The 17,242-nt window shown below is 37.0% G+C and overlaps 1 protein-coding gene across 1 annotated transcript in view; it reads right to left on the bottom strand.

The window, feature by feature from the left end:
- Positions 1-937: 937 nt before the first annotated feature.
- The window catches only part of zcchc7 (zinc finger, CCHC domain containing 7), a 49,033-nt gene continuing 32,728 nt past the window's right edge, over positions 938-17,242 (bottom strand). The window contains exons 6-9 of the mRNA XM_058779665.1: positions 14,810-14,845; positions 3,206-3,301; positions 2,336-2,453; positions 938-2,248 (exon numbers count right to left, since the gene is read on the bottom strand). Of these exons, the coding sequence (XP_058635648.1) occupies positions 1,686-2,248; positions 2,336-2,453; positions 3,206-3,301; positions 14,810-14,845 (813 nt within the window). The 3' untranslated portion in view covers positions 938-1,685. The remainder of the gene's footprint in view (positions 2,249-2,335; positions 2,454-3,205; positions 3,302-14,809; positions 14,846-17,242) is intronic.

Here is a 17,242-nt window from a genome sequence, read left to right as displayed (position 1 = left end):
ATGTGTTGTGGCCAACTATACCAGTAAAAAGCCTGATTAATCACTTCTAAGGAATTAGTCAGAGTTAATCAGTGTCAGTGATCGTGTGTGACTCAGTGATTGCATGTTCCTTCTCTCACATCGTACTGCATCTCTCTTACACATCTCAGCCAAGCCCTGGGGGACCTTTGAGTTTACATACTGTCTGCAAATCTTGGAGAAAAAAAATCTGATTTTTCTTTCTGCATGTGGGCTGGACTGCCATGTTTGGTGTTGGATTTATATTTGGCTTAAGAAATCATCTCTTTTACTGTTGAAAAACATTTCAGGCAATAAAAGCCTGATGGCACACACTTCCACATAAATGTCCACACACACACACACACACACACACACACAGAGAATAACATTACACGCACTCACAGAACAATTGAACAAATCTGGACTCCTTTAGAGCTCAAATATTGTTCTTAGCAAAAACACAACCCATGAAAGCAAAAAGAGGAATTGTATGGGATAAAGAGAAGGAATGTGGGATCTTAAAAAGTGAAAAATAGGGAAAGCGAAGGAAATGGCAACGGTTTAACCACTTAACCAGCTGTTTGCTCTCTGTCATTACTTTAAAGCTGAACAGCCCTAAACACAACACCTGGAGCTCAAGAAGATAATCACGGGAAAGAGGAGAAACGTGGAGCACATATTTTTGTCTGAAAGTGAGATTTTAGTTCAACAGACAGCTTTTTAATAGAAATGAAATTAAGAGCATGGTTGTGAGTTCAATGAACAAGAAGCTCATATTATCGAACCTAACATATCTATTTTGATACGCCAACAAAATCAGTTCTAAACAAAGCCAAAGTGGAGTTTCATTTCTGAATGAATCAGTGTTGAAAATAATTGAATGATTATGTGAATGATACTCTCATAAAGTATCAAGGTAATATTAGTGCACATCCTGTCTGGAAAACAGAAAGAGACAAGCACAGAATTTCTGGAATTCATTTTTTTTTTTAAGCAAAATTGCAAACATAATGTTTTTAAATTGGTTTCCACTCCCACATCTGCCATTGGTTGGCCAAACTAATAGCCCCGCCCCCACAGTCATGCCATTGGTTGTGCTGGTGGGATGCTAAAATAAACAGAGGAATGTTGTTATGGTGCCACAGTGACAGTGTTCATGCTTTTCAGAAAATCATCCTATCAGTTTTCATTGCATATTAAGCTGGGATTTTACATATTTTACCTTAAAATAAAGCTGAATAGCCATAAAAAAGGATCATACAAAAGATCTCAAACAGGATATCAATACAAACAGACTTTAATTTAATCACAATGTTACTGAAGTCAGCATGTACATAAAATTGAAAACTCTATACACTTATCATGTACAACCTGCTTTTAAAATCCCCGAATTTGATAAACATGAAATCTTTCCCAAAATTATGCACTTTTTTTTTTTAATGTCAAATTAGTATATGAGTAACATTACATAGTGCAGGCAAGCACTGAGAAATGAACTGTGTTTGGGTGAAAGGGTCTTCTTCCAAGAACAACCTAAAAAGCCATAATACTGTACACAAAACCATGTGGATTGGAAGAAGATGGACCAAAGCCAACCACCAGCAGAGGGTGAATCACAATCCTTTCACTCTCATGTGAATCACTTTATGTCCCATTCACACAATTTGCATTTTTGAAATATATCTTCACACCTTTCTTTGCTTAATCAGAAAAAGGTTTTCATCGGAGGGATACATGGAGGAATCTTTTGCAGCTTTTCGTTCTCTCTTTTGCCATTTCCTCTCCTTCTTTTTCGTTATTTTGTCCTTTTTATTGTTCTTTTCCATTCCAAAGGGCTTATTCGGCTTCACATTGGCTTTCCGAGGTGATGAAATATCTCTTGTCGTCTTGTGAGGGCTCTTTTTGTAACCTCTAGGAAAGTCTGCATCTTCATCTAAAACAATAACTTCAGATTGTGTTTTCTTTTTCTTCTTTTTGGCTTGCTTCTGGCTTTGCTCTTGTGGTTTAAACTTGCTCTTAGGGGTGTGTTTGCTGTGGTTCCCCGGTGTTTCTGAGTTCTGCTTGACATTGAAGTGTGTGTGTTTGGGTGTGTGTGCGACACGTCTCTTCTGCGTGTACTGGTTTTTGGTGTGAGTGTTGTATGAGTATGGAGACTGTTTGTAGCTGGTTTTTTGTTTCTTCCTGGGCGGTTGGGGGGTATATGTAATGACAGCTCTGTCAGGTGAAATCAAGCCGGCTTGCTCAAGTTCTGAAAGATACACACGTCATTAGATCTTTAGGTTTCAAGTATGATCAGCTTTTATAAATTCAACTTGTCAGAAACAGTCTAACAAACCTCTGGCCTGCTTTTTAACTCGAATTTCACGGTAATGGACGTCATTCTTTGTGTCGTAATGGGAAATAAATGGCAGGGTGGGATACGTCCCGTTATACATTCTCTTCACCGAGCATTCCTGCAGAAAACACACACTTTAACATCTCAAATCATGGACATCTCTCTATCACAATCTCATATATTTGCATATATTTGATCCAAAATACATTAAAAACAGTGATATTGTGAAAAGTTATTTACTAGTTTCCATTTTAATGCTTATATTTAAAATGTAATATATTCCTGTAATAAAGCAGTCATTCCTCCAGTCCAATGATCCTTCAGAAATCATTCTAAAATGCTGAATATACTGCTTAATATTTTTGCGAAAATTTAGATGTTTTTTTGATAAATAGATAGCTCAAATGATTTTTTTGTAACAATGTAAAATTCTTTACTGTCACTTTTCTTTACTGTAACTTCAAGCATCCTTGCTGAATATAAGTATACAAAGATACTGTATGTAAAAAAATAAATAAATCCCAATATTCTGAATGGTAGTGTATATAGCAGTGCTTCATTTAGCATGTTGTGCATGAATATAAAATAATGGCAAAACGATTTTGCACACTGAGAATAACATTTGTGAAAAATTGACTGAAGTGTTTCTGAGTTTCATAATTTCATACTATTTGTTTTCAGTATGACAAATAAAGCAGTATGAAAGTGACAAGGACCAACATAGAGCTCAATGAGGGATTATTATTTTTTTTAGCATGCGTGTGGAAAAGTGGCATTTAAAATATTTTTCTGTTTTGTTTTTTGCAGTTGTTATCCATTGTGGGAAGCAACCCGCTATGTGACGCCCTTGAATGAGGCTGATCCACTTACATGGCCGAAGTGTCCTTTCTTAGAGCAGTTATAACAGTAGGCAGGTTTCCTGCAGGCCTCTGGATCACTGGCTTTGCAGAGGGGTCCGTTGGTGGTCTACAAATAAACAAAAAGACATGGATTTAGAAAGGAGATTGATTACCAACAACGCAGAGTCTGACTGCCTCCTTTGAGAAAAAAATGCACCAACATAAAATCTTATATTTAAAGTCTGTAAGAAGAAAAATAGTGAACCAGTTCCTTCATTAACACTCAATGTTATCTGAAGGCCCCCTAGCCCCATTTATGTTTTGAAAATTTATTTTAATCTACAGGTGTGCTTGATTTCCTTAAATAAAAAAGGAAAAGAAAAAAGGACATTTTAGGCCAAATTCTAGGAGCTGAATATTCTTCAGGGATCCAAATTTTTTAACCAATGACTTTACTTGATTTTTTTGGTAGTTTTTAAAAATATCCAACTCACAATTTCAACCCAAAAAAATATTTTATAGATACTTATAATTATAACAATAAATACGCATTACAACTTTAGCACAACTTTTAGAACAATCACACTTTTAATATTAGGTTTCTTTGTATTTTCAAGGGGATTTTTTTTTTTGTCAAGGGGAAAGTTTGAGAAACCCTAGTAAGCCCCGGTCCCCTGGCTGGGAACCGTTCATTTAAAGGGATAATTGACCTAAAAATGAACATTCTGTCATTATTTACTCGCACAAGTTTTTTTCTTCTGTGGAGCACAAAAAGACAATTTTAACAGAATGTTTCTGCTGCTCTTTTTCAACAATGGACTATTATCATACTTTAATGTCCATTTTTGATAGTCCCTGGTCACTTTATGCTTACGTAGTGTGAAAAAGAGCAGCTTTGACATTCTACTAAACATCTTGTAGCAGGCTATACTCGTAACAGTACAGGTTGATATGCCCATTTGTAGCAGAAGCATCTACTGTGTGACAAGTTAAAGCAGTAAGGTCAAGAAACCTCCAATTAGGGAGACACAAATCCAGGCGCATCCAGTACTAGAACACTCTCTAAACACACACAAGAATACAACTCCGCTCATGTCAAGTGTGTGAATGCACCTCGGTCCCTCAGCTGTGCCCTTTGTGTGCGCGTATGTCAGCTGACTACCTGTGTTATATTCCTCGACTTCACTCAATTCCTTTCACTCTGTTCTGTTATTATAAACCTCACTTACATTTCCCATCTCGCTAGTGAATGATGACCCCCATTCACACTCTCTTTCTCCCATCATCCACTCTGTCTCCTCCTCCCACTCTTTCTCACAGACATTCATATAATCTGTATATTTTTCTTTTCTTTGAGGTGATATAAGGGAGTGATTACCGAGGGTATCAATAAATCCCAGTAATGCGCTGGTGATAAGGCCGCCTTTGGAGTGTGTGTATGTGTGTGTGTGTTTCTCCATCTGGTCCCGGGGAGCCCAAAGGCGTTTCACGCTCCATCGCCCTCCGTAAATACAGCACGATAAAGAGGGTAAGCCGACTGGTGCGAGCGTGTTTGCGTGCGCGTGTGTGCGTGGCCGAAAACTACACACATATTGTCTTTTAATGTGTCCTCAAGGGGGCGTCGAGACACACACACACTCATATACATGCATTTTCAATAAGCCAGGACACACGCGGTCCCACCACGTCATATTTTAAACGTATCTTCCACCGTTCCACACACTCTCTCTCTTTCTTTCTGTCCGTTTTCCGCTTGAGTGGTTAAAGGGTGGAGGGGTGAATGCTATTAGAACCGTTGGTCATTATCAGCTCAGCACTGGAGACTGCTCCATCTCCATCACAAAGACACCACCGGTTACCCCCCCAGACGCCCACCCTTCTCTCTCCGTCACTCACTCACTCACTCTTTCTAGCCCCCAAACTCAATGCAAGGTTTGTCATCCACTGTTGTTTATTAGTGATACTTATTAATCAAGGTAATACAGAGGTTACTGATTTGAACAAGTGTATTGAACTTCAGTGCAACTTGTGCTATGGACACAAGTGACACCAAATCATTCTGCTTGTTGAGGAGATATATGCCGTTACTTTTCCAAGTGATTGCCTGGTGGATGCTAAAATGAGTGAAAAAAAATCTCATGCACACTGAAGGAGGGATCTAAGCCATATCTAAGAGCTTGAATATCATAGAGAAATTAGTTTGCTCTTTTGACTTGGGCGACTAAGCAAGCATCGAAACCACCCAAGAAACAACCTAGCAATTTGAGATGAGAATTTATGGTCCCGCTTTATATTAGGTGGCCTTACTTACATCAAAAAAATAAGTACAATGATCTTATTGTGTTCATAATGTATTGCAAAATACTTTTTTGCTGCTATTGAGGTTAGGGACAGGTTTGGTGGTATGGGTAGGTTTAAGGGTGGGTTAAGGTGTAAAAGATGGGTTACAACAGTGTAATTATAAATGTAATTTCAGAAATTAATTACAAATGTAATTACATGCAGGTATTTTAAAAATATAAGTACAATGTAAAAACATGTATGTACACAATAAGTGCATTGTATCAACTGATTAATTAAAATGCAAGGACATTTTATTTATTTACATGCATATATCATCTGCATGCAACACTTAAAAAAAAATAAATAAATAATAAATTTGAATCAATAATTAGGCCTCACACAAACATAATAGTACACAGTTCTCTATAATTTTGCGTTAGGAAAGACATAATTTATGACTCCTGCTGATTCAGTGAATGAATCACTGTCGTTAGACTGGTTCAAACAGATCTTTCCAACTGACTCATTAAAAAGAATCAGCTCATACGAGTCATTTGTTTCACCTCCTAGACCATACTGGCAGCAGCATTCGACTCAAGAGAAAGACACATTTTTTATTTTTGTATTATTTTGCAGTTTCTCTCCTATCATTATCAATTCAGACTGAAATTACAACTAAGCTAAAACTGATTTTTCCTGCAGACTCAGGACATGCTGTCTAAGTATTTTAGTATGATGTTCCATCCACATCTGTGGAAGAATGCAGACACTTAAAAACAGTTAAGAGAAGATCCGGTTCTCCATTCCCAGTCCCACTAACGACTACACATCAATGTGCTAAAAACCACTGACAACCACTTACTATAGCAATCACATAACGTAACAACTGTAGCACTCATATTTTCCTCAGAAAACATAACATTTTTTCATTTGGCCTCCATTTATTTCCAAAGCTTCCCTTTCTCCTTCTGTATTTTCCAATGCTCCTTTCTTCTTACTACCTCAGAATCTTTCTGTGGTTCATGCGTCAACCTCTGTCTCTTTCTTCATCTCTACTGTACCTTCACCCGTCTATCCATCTATTTGTCTTTCTCAACAATTTTTCATTCTTGCTGATATCTCATGCAAATTGGTGTGTAAGTAGACCCTCCCTCCATTACACATACCCTGTGCCCCCCTCCCTGACCTTGAGCTCCTGTTATCGCACTCGTGCTCAAATGTCGCGGAAAAGGGAGGAAGACTGACAGGGGGAACAAAAAAAAAAAAAAAAGACGACAGAGCGACCCCTCCTTCATCCGATCCTCTGTGCATAAGAGCTGCTCTGTGGCACTATTAATTACCTCTCTTTAGTGTGTGTGTATCACCTCTATCTGAAAGGATTATCGGGGCAGAGGGTGGCCTCTGATATGTTTGTGTTTCAGGGCCAAGAGTCACAGAGCATATTCTCTCTCTCTCTCTCACTCTCTCTCTCTCTCTCACACACATTCATATGACCTTGTGTAAAAAAGCATTCGAGGACACAAATATCTGTACACTGCACCATCTTTTTCAGTTAAAAAAATTGAACTGAAAAAAAAATTAACCTTCAAATTAAATCAAACTCAAGTTAATTTGATTATTTTGGTCAAAAAAAGAACATTTAGTGCAATATTCATGTTCACCTTACCTTATCAACAAGCAACCAAAACTAAATGTATAATAAACAACAACTACGATAGATGGGCATTACTGCATTAAGTAATAAGCCAGTCATAGAACTACGGAGGCACTTTCACATGACTTCTCGACTATTTCTCCCCTCTCGTTCACACCATGCTTCAAGGCTTCCACGAGAATATAAAGTGCTCCAGGGAGGCCAAAGAGATACTGCCTCTCTCTGAAAGCTCATCTGCTGGTGTTGCTTTTGGAGAGCGTTGATTTACAAAGATGAGTGCTTTACATAGTATTACTTCTCATATTTCGTAATATTTCTCATTTTACTACTGTACTGTTGATTATTTTCTCATCCAATGTTTTTAAGAGACACCGCCTCCCTTCCCTCCTCAAAGAAAACAGTCCTCGTGCTCACACAATCACACATTTAAGCAAATAAAACACACACACACTGCATCCTGGCAACAGTACTTCACACCTTGGCTACAGGCGGACACAACCTTAATCCTTAAACCCACATCAAATTCAAACTGTTTCCAGTGTAATCACAATTCAAACATGCACACACAGTGTAAACAGTCTTTGTGTGCTTGGTGGATTAGGGAGAGGTGGGAGATTTGGGGTGCATTTTGCATACGTAATAGAAAACTCTAGAGCACCCCCCAGAACGATAGGAAAGGGGTGGGGGTAAAGAGAAAGCATTTAAAGACATTCACCATTTTCATCCAGACTTGCATTCAATATATGATGTTCCACCAAAATCACATAACTCATTAGACAATTAATAAAGATTATGGATTAAGAAACCATAATTTTCCTACAAAATGGCTCTTAAGAGAGAGCGAAAGGGAGACACCTTTATTCAGACACCTTCAACATTTCTCACATTATCACAGTAACATATTCGTAAAATTATTTGTAAAATCGTAATAAAATATGACAAGAACTCCAATGCCACTAATGCCATCCTTCTGTAAGATTGTCTCACAAATTAATTAGGTTGAATAGCTGTCAGCTGTTAAATTTAAGTACACAATTAGATAATACCAATTTAGCTCAACCAATTACCAAGCAATTGCTTAATTTTGTTCAGTCTGTGGTGTAAAAATTTTGCATTAGCAATTAAAGAAAAACACTTGAGCAAAACATGGTCAGGTCAAAGTGTCAATTTTTGGTCCCATATTTTTATAAATTTTACTGGTAGTCCACTGTATGAAGAATTTCTGGGTATAATGTCACAGTTTACTTTATTTTGCTATCCTCACTTACATAAATGAACTATAGTGTCCTGCACCACTAGTAAAAAAATATCAAAAATTATATCTGGTGTCTGAATAATTTTTGGTTTGACTGTATATACACATGTAGTGCATCATAGCATATATAACCGCCAATATCCAACTTGCAACAGCTTATATAAAATGTACATGCCATGACCTGACATGCACTGTCAAAATGGATACCACTGCATTATGGTTAAAAATGCACATCTAGTGTGGATTTATCTGCGCAGACATTTTTAATATCGTACAAAGGTGGCCTATATGAATATACATAGTAACACAATCACAGGAAACAATGTATCATGCTCAAATGTTGATTGTTGTTTCTCTGCACAAGGGACAGAAAGCAAGATGTGTTTTGATTGACATGACAGAGCTGCTGTAGCTCAGCGGAGCCTTTGCCAGGTCAACTGCTTTCCTGTGATGAGATTTACAAACAGAGCTTTGAACAGAGGTTTACACTGTGCCACTGCACATACCCATTGTATATGATAGTCCAATGACGGTTCACTCGCTAAATGTGGGACTTTTGTAGGCATTTCACTGATGTTAAGGAAGAAAGTGTTTCTGATAAGGTAAATCTAATTTTTACATTTACTAACTGTGCATATGCTTACATTTGTGTGCAAAACCTCTGTGTAACCATTTCTCAGAAATCACAAACGAATCAAAATGGTCTTCCAAACAGCCAATATGTTAATAATAGGTATGCTAATAAGCAGCTGGTTAATAGTGAGAGTTGGTCCTAAAGTGTTACCATTTACATTAACCTAATGCAAGTTAACTGGAATCTTACCACCCCTGTGCAACCATAAAAAAAAAAAGGTTCTTTACTGGCATCGATGGCTCCATGTACAACATTTAGCATCCATGCTAACCTTTCTAGTGGAGAAATGTCCTTTACACTATGAAAAACACTGCTATTTTAATAGCTGTCAACTGAAAGGTTCTTTGGGAAACTCAAAATGGTTCTTCTTCGCCACCGCTGTGAAACCCCTTTTCCTAACCTTTATATTTAAGAGTGTGTAGTAACGCCATGTCAACACACCTGATAACTTCATCTATTTTCATGTTTGTTCCACGCAAAATATTCCATAAATGAAAAAATGCAAAGAAATGCTATAAAGGACGCTCTGACCCATTTCTGGTCTCAGCTGCAGACCGTTTACTCTTCTGTCTTTCTCAGTTCAGTAAGAAGTGTGTGTATACGTAAGGCCGAGCGAGGCTAACAGATAAACATTTTTCTATTTTCATGCCAGCTCCCCTTGCTTTTGTAATTCAAATGCAGACACAGGAAACTGGCAGCCAAAAGGCACACACACACTCTTACACAGATGTGCGGCCATACACACACGCCTTGTAATGCTATCGACCCCTGGCCTGTCATGCAATGCCACACACACCGGTCTCTCTCTGCCTGCCTTCCAACTGATAACCAGAAGCCTTCCTCCAAACCAGCGGAGGAGTGAACGACTGTGTGTGGGTTTGTGAGTTTAAGAGAGACAGAAATGGAGGAAAAAGAAGAACTGTTTGTATCAGTGATCCGAAAGTTTGCTTCTAAAAAGGTCATAATATCATGATTAATCAAATTTTCCTGAGGTGATTCTCACTAAACTGGTCAAGATTTTTTTTTTATTTCACTCTCAAAATCAAAAGAAAGAAAAGAAGAAATTCTATTTTGCTTATAAAATAAATAGGATCGATAAGATTTTTGCATCAATGCATTGTAATATATACTCCCACCCCTTTTTCTTCCCAATATTACCAGCTGCATTTTCACTTTCCTGTCTGATAAACAGAAAAAAGCTCTTCATCTCACAGCTGGAATAAAATAATCAGTTTATAAACGAAGCCCTAACAATGTCTTCTGCATAAATGAATACCTGGTTTTCAAAGAGCATGACATATGACTCAGAAGAAAGAAAACACATTTGCTTAAAGCCACACAAAGAGATGGTATGACAAAGCGAAAACATCACAATACTGCTACAAGCCCAAATAACAAACATCTACTAAAGCATTTTGAGGTTTTTCCCCCAGGTGGCGACAGCACACAACATTCACACAGCATGATGACACCTATAAAATCACAATGGTCACAGTTCATCAACAATAAAAATATGAAACATTGGATGCATTCAATTGCTCAAAAATTGACGGTAAAGACTACATTGTTACAAAAGATTTATATTTGAATTAAATCTTTTGAACTATTTTATTTATTAAAAAATCCTGAAATACCGTATCATGGTTTCCACAAAAATACTAAGCAGCACAACTGTTTTTAACATCGATAACAATAAGAAATGTTTCTTGCGCACCAAATCAGCATATTAGACTGATTTCTGAAAAATGACCGGAGTAAATCACATTTTAAAATATACTAAAATAGAAAACAGTTATTTAAAATTGTACAAATATTTCACAACCTTGCTGTTTTTACTGTATTTTTGATCAAATAAATGATAGCATCAGAATCAAATTCACTGAATGCATTCAAATTAAATCCTCGATTCAAGCGCACTTTCATTAACTTCTCAACTGATTCAAACTCTTTTTGCCCTGAACTCTGATGTCTTGTGCTGACAGCTCAGCAGCATAACATCAGTGTGAGAAAGAACAGCTTTATCTGAGTGCTGTGCTTTGACATTTTCACTGAGCTGTTCCCACGGGAGTCTAATCGATACAAACACTCTAAATAAACTGTGTCAGACGCTTCTCTCTGTCTCACGGACAGAGTACCTCTTCACTATACGAGAGAAGAAATCATTACATTCAAACAAATGTCAGTGCTCACATTCAACCGTCTACCTGGCAACCAATGAAAACATACTATTGATTTATACTCATTACAGATAAAGATAGTTACAATTACATTTTTTGCAAAACCCTCATAACTCACTATGATATTCTGATTGCTAGATATGACTTGGGCCCTTTTTAAATGCAAGTCTAATGGATTTCTTCCGTTCATTTTATACCAGGCAAAATCTTTTACGGGTCATATTATTAAAATGCAACAAGAAAGAAAAATACCTACAAATATTTAGGTTTATGAATCACTTTTTTTCTAAGAGGATTTTACAGTAATATTTGTCCTTGAAGTACTGCTGCAGTACATCATCTATATCAGTAGATGGTGCCGTGTGTCTATCACACCAACACATATAAATGCATGTAGATATTCACAAACTATATATTTGCTCCCCATTTAAACAGACCTTTCTATCTCCTGATGGCATAAAGGTGCAGCTAAATGTACATCTATCTGCAAAATATAATTTACTCATTTTCCAGCTAACACTGAATTCATCGTTAGGTTTTTGGACCATGTTTGGCTTGGTCTTACTGAATAATATTCAGAAATGTTTATATTGAAAGCAAAACCATTTCTCTATATTGCCGACTTTCTTGATCGCTTTGAAGCCATAAACTTTATGTCCCTCATACATTTCATTTATGCTAATGATTCAATTAATTTTCATTACAGTGTAAAGGATTACTAGGCTGATCAGTTTGAGGAAAGGAGGGATTTTAAAAAGAAGTTTTAAAAATGGTAATTGCCCACCAATATCCTCTTAAAAGGTTTGGAATCCGTATCCCCTTCAGACCCGTAATATCTGAACCAAAGCATAAAAGCTCTGTAGCGCGTTGCTAAAAGCACCTAGTCACCACAAAAATGTATCTAGTTGTGTGTGTGTGTGTGTACAGAACATGCTTAAAACTGTATTTTACAGAGAATATTTGATTTAACTTGTCCAGTAAGTTAGAAAGAACAGCGTAATCGCACCAAACAGAAAATTTGGCCCAGACACCACATTTGCTTTGTAAAACTTTCACTCTTTGCATAGCTTCTGTGAACACTCGCACTTCTTTCTGTGTGTCTCCTTTGGGTTTTGTGGCAAACTCAGTAGAGTTGAGTGGTTGTTTGTTAGTGAAGACAGGTGCAGGCCTCACCCACCCAGCCACACACACACACACACACACACACACACACACACACACAGTATAAACAGACCCAGTAGAAAGGGACTGGTCTGACAGAATGCCTTTTCACACCTGACTGGGCCTAGCACAGGGCGACAGGCCACAGCTCCCAAAGCACAACACACACGCACACACACGCTCACACACAGGGGTATCTGTACTGTATTTAACTTTGAGCCCTCTAGACTCCAGGATAGTTTAAAGGCCTTAAAGACCGTCTGTTGAGGGTGACTCAATTTAAGTACCTACACACACAAACAGAACCAGGGCAGGACCCAGAGGATGAAAGTAATGCACAAGCAGATGGACTCAGCCCAGCAGAACCAAGTGGACTCGCAGGAAACCATCACACGCTATTTTACGCCATTATAAAGCCTGCAGACTCATGAAAGTCCACATATGTCATCCACGGAGGCGCAGGGCACTGGACAGCAGTTCACTGTGACGGCAAATGGGCTTTTAACCTCGATAGAACTATTTTTTTTGGTGCGACAAAATAGTTATCACTGATTATAACAATGATTTCAATTACACTACTGTAAAATATTTAATACTGGATCTTTTTCAAACTGTGGAAATCATGTGCATCTCATGTTGTTTTTGATTCAAAATTAAGATTTTAAATTGGACATCACATGCACCAAAATTGTACCAACACAGTATTAAAACTGGATTGCACTTCATTTTAAGGTGAAGTTGTTACAGTCTAATATTACACAAAAATTATTATTTTTTAAAATGAATTAACTACATGCACTTACTATAGGGTTCGTGTGTTAGGATTATGGTTAGTTGCTGGTAATTATGTATAATTTATTACTTTTACTATAGTAAGTACATGTAACATTTAACTATGTTACCAAATATTTGATCTTACAAAAATATTAAATGTCAAAATATATTAAATATATTTCAGACGTGCATTATGACCAAGCATAAGCCTGTCAACATAGAAAATTATCCACATGCTGAATATGAAAATTGGTATTATATTATTTTAAACAATTATAGTAAACAACAGCAGCAGAAGCTAATATCCGAGCCTGTAAAACTAAATTAGACAATCTGTGTTTAATTGTAGGAAATTATTTTTTTAAATTATATTATTTACATTTTTTTCTAAATTGCATTATTTACTTATTTTTCACTTTTTCCTTGCAGTCCTCAACCTTAATAAGAATAAACGGTGACCCACCAGAACCACTGGTATCAATTTACCACAGTTTTACTGTACAAACAATAACTATAGTAACTATGGTATTTTGGCCCAATCAACAAATACCATGACACCCTTTTCAAAAAGGGATAATAATAGTATCCGTTTCCTTCTTTGTGCCATGAACTTAATCGGTACAAACTCAGGAAACACTATTTTTATTCAACACTGAAGAAAAGAAATGAAAAATCTCAGAAACAGTGAAAAGCTATTTTTTTTTAAAGACTTTTAACCCTCCAACGCAGCTCTTTAACAGCCCTAGAGGCAACATTTTCTTTTCATCCCACCTTCCTTTTTTCTCTGTCTCCACTCTGCCACCCTGCGCACCAGGCTAGCGCTAACGATCTGGCCTTTTCATTAGGAAGCCTAGCTAATTAGACTGTGTGTGTGTGTGACGGGTCGAGTGACTGCTCGGCGCAGCGCGATGCTGGCAGCCCATTTCATGCTTTATCACGTCTTTTAATTGACAAACAACCTGCTCTTTTCTCTTAGGCTGAGGTCTATATTCCAGGAGTCTGAGCGGATGCTTGTGTGTGTGTGTGTGTGTGTGTGTGTGTGTGCAGATGTTCCAGCACGCCCCTTGACGTTTAGCTGTGTGTGTGACTGTCACATGCCTTCTCACCCTGGTGGATCTTTGGGGAGAAAATGCTCAGTGAGTTTGCCAATTAACCACTTTCAGATTGTTCTGTGACAAAACGCATACACACAGATGCAAATACTGAGTAAAGCACACAGCGACCCAATAAAACTCATGTAAACAAATGTTGTCTATTTAAAGAATCACAAATATCTCGGAGACATTTTTAAATTCATTGTATTGAGTGACTTTATACACTAACACAATTCTAGTTTTTAAAACAACCCTTTGTGGTGATTGAAAGCTGATTTCTCCTCCGCTTAGACACACCATCAGGAGTCCACCATTTATACACGTTCACACAAAGGCAAAACCAGCAGGACGCATGGAGCCTTTTCTCTGAAAGCCACAATCGTAACTAATAGTGCTCATGATGAATCTGTGTGTTTATACATGTGAGGTTTTATTACATACAAATGCATGTTGGCTTGACTTGCTTTTGTCACAAATGACTCTATTATTTGAGATGTTTAACACACAAGGTCACCTGGAATTCCCTCAGGCAGACTCTCTATGAATTTACACACAACTTGTCCTCACATTTTATGAGAAACAAAGAAACACATGGAAGCTTACCGTAATGTGATACTGTCTCCAGATTTCTGGGCAAGCCTGTTGAAAACAGAAAAAAGGACATTGAGAAAACCCAATATTCAGAAACACAAGTAAAAATAACCACACAAAGGTTTATGATATTTAAAAAAACAAAAAAAAAAAGTGCTTCAGACATCCATTAATTGAGACATTCCCCTTTTCTGTTTTTGCATCGTTTCTTTTCGTTATTGATCTACTATATACTTCCAAGCTTTGTTTTTTTTTTTATTATCTTTGATTAAATGTACTGCAGAAGCAAAAAGTGAAACCTTTTAGAGCCTATTTGGAAAATCTTCACTTTATGAAAGTAAATTAGCAAATATAATATGAAATTGATAAGGAAGATGCGCAAAATAAGAAGATGAGATGAGAAGAAGTGGAGATTAAATAAGATGAGAGAATGAGAAGACAAGAGAAGAGAAGAGAAGAGAAGAGAAGAGAAGAGAAGAGAAGAGAAGAGAAGAGAAGAGAAGAGAAGAGAAGAGAAGAGAAGAGAAGAGAAGAGAAGAGAAGAGAAGAGAAGAGAAGAGAAGAGAAGAGAAGAGAAGAGAAGAGAAGAGGAAAAATAAAGGAACAGGAAAAAGAAAATAGAATAGAAAAAAGACAAAGGAAATGAAACAGGGAAAATGAAAAAGAAAAATGTAACAGGAAAAATAAATAAACTGACAAGGAAAGGACAATAGTAGGATGAGATAGAGGTGCAGTGCTGACAGCTCAAGCCGCCTCAACAGACACTGAGCGAGGGTGCTTAGTGCATTTACCCTGTGAGCTTCCTACATCTCTCTGAAAATTGAAAGTGCTGAGGGCACAGCAGCTGGACTCATTTATACAGTTAGCTTTTCATTTAACCCCACCTGAGAGCCAGGCAGAGGCTTCAGCACCCCCTGTAGGGTTTACCCTGCTGAGTGTATTGAAGGAAACATTCAAAATCTCTAAGAATCTGCTTTCCTTTCCCTCACTCGCTGTGACAAGATGATACAGCAGTGAAGCTATTAAAAACATTTCCATACTGCCAAATACCAAAGCTGTTGTTTTGAACTTTTTATTATTATTTAAAGTGACTGCCCTTACAGTGTTGTTCTTTTTATAAGGATGGTTTACTGCCTATTGGTTGTCTAAAACCATAGGAGCTTTGACAAAATTACTACATTTTTTATAAACCCAAATATAGGGGGTGCTTTGATAGTGGGAAAATAAAGGTCTTTTGAAGGAACATCAGACAAATATTGAAGCCAATTTGAAGCAAGTTCATATTTTCACATCCAAATGAGCTTTGTGGAAAATTAAACACAAATAGTGTTTACAAGGGAACATGTTATCAGGGTGATTAGTGTTACAAGTGTTACAAAATTGCCAAACATGGGAAAAAAAGGTTTTAAAATAGATCAAAGTAATAAAATAATGGGAAGAGTGAAACCATAAAACTGAAAAAAAACAAAAAAAACAGTCTTGCAATAATTATGAACTGAATATTTGTTCAGACTAAATTCAGTGCTTGACATTTTCATACCCTAAACATGTAACATATATGTAAATATGAAGAACTGAGGTCATTCATTATGAAGAAGTATGTTACAGTGAGCCAGAAACCGTAAAGTAAATGGACTGATATTTGTTAACTCTCAGAGTTCATTAACGAACGCCACATAGCAGTTTTTGAGACTGGTGTAATTATAGATTATAAGCATAATTAAAAGTCGTGTTGTGCTAGCGGCTGAAGAATTGTTTGTTCAGCTAACCAGTTGGTTTAACTAGGGTCTGCATTCTATATTTACTGCTTATTCTAGATGCGTAATCAATTAGAGGTCTTAGAGGGATGATGGCCATTGTGATTGTTATCATGTGATGTGAGAACTTACTGAGCCTAGATAATCAGAAAAACTTCTTACTTTGACTAATAGAATGCAGCAGAATATCTTGAAGCAGCGCTGTTTAACTGCGCCCAAAACCTAAATGTGTTTGTTTGTCATGTTATGCATGAATGGGGCCAATTTCGTTTCAATTAAAACTATGCCAAAATTATATTAAAACTGTTTCCAAATCACAAGACAACAAAAGATGAACAAACTCAACTAGCTTTTACGGTGAGGGAATGTGTTGTTGTGTTCAAAAACACCATTGAACAGAACGCAGGGCTACTATAATTAACTGAATCGTATCTAAAAAAAAATAATAATAATAATAATCAACGCTCATTGCGTGAGATTCTGAAGACCAATGGTCAAAGAAAAAACTAGTTTACTGCACTAACTGATCTTGACTCGTCTCTAATTATAAAACATGTTTCCGACCTTTGTTTTAACAAGATGTATCTTTTTTTCTTTCATCTCTCCTGCAGTTTCTAAAAGTAACATTTTGACTTGTTTTTCTTCCTCCCCCATTTCTGTCTCTCTCGGTGGGGTTGTTGTTGGGGGT

This window comes from Onychostoma macrolepis, chromosome 01, assembly GCF_012432095.1.
Source record: "Onychostoma macrolepis isolate SWU-2019 chromosome 01, ASM1243209v1, whole genome shotgun sequence".
NCBI lineage: Eukaryota > Metazoa > Chordata > Actinopteri > Cypriniformes > Cyprinidae > Onychostoma > Onychostoma macrolepis.
The sequence above is the reverse complement of the archived record's forward strand: the minus strand, read 5'-3'. Positions and strand labels throughout refer to the sequence as shown.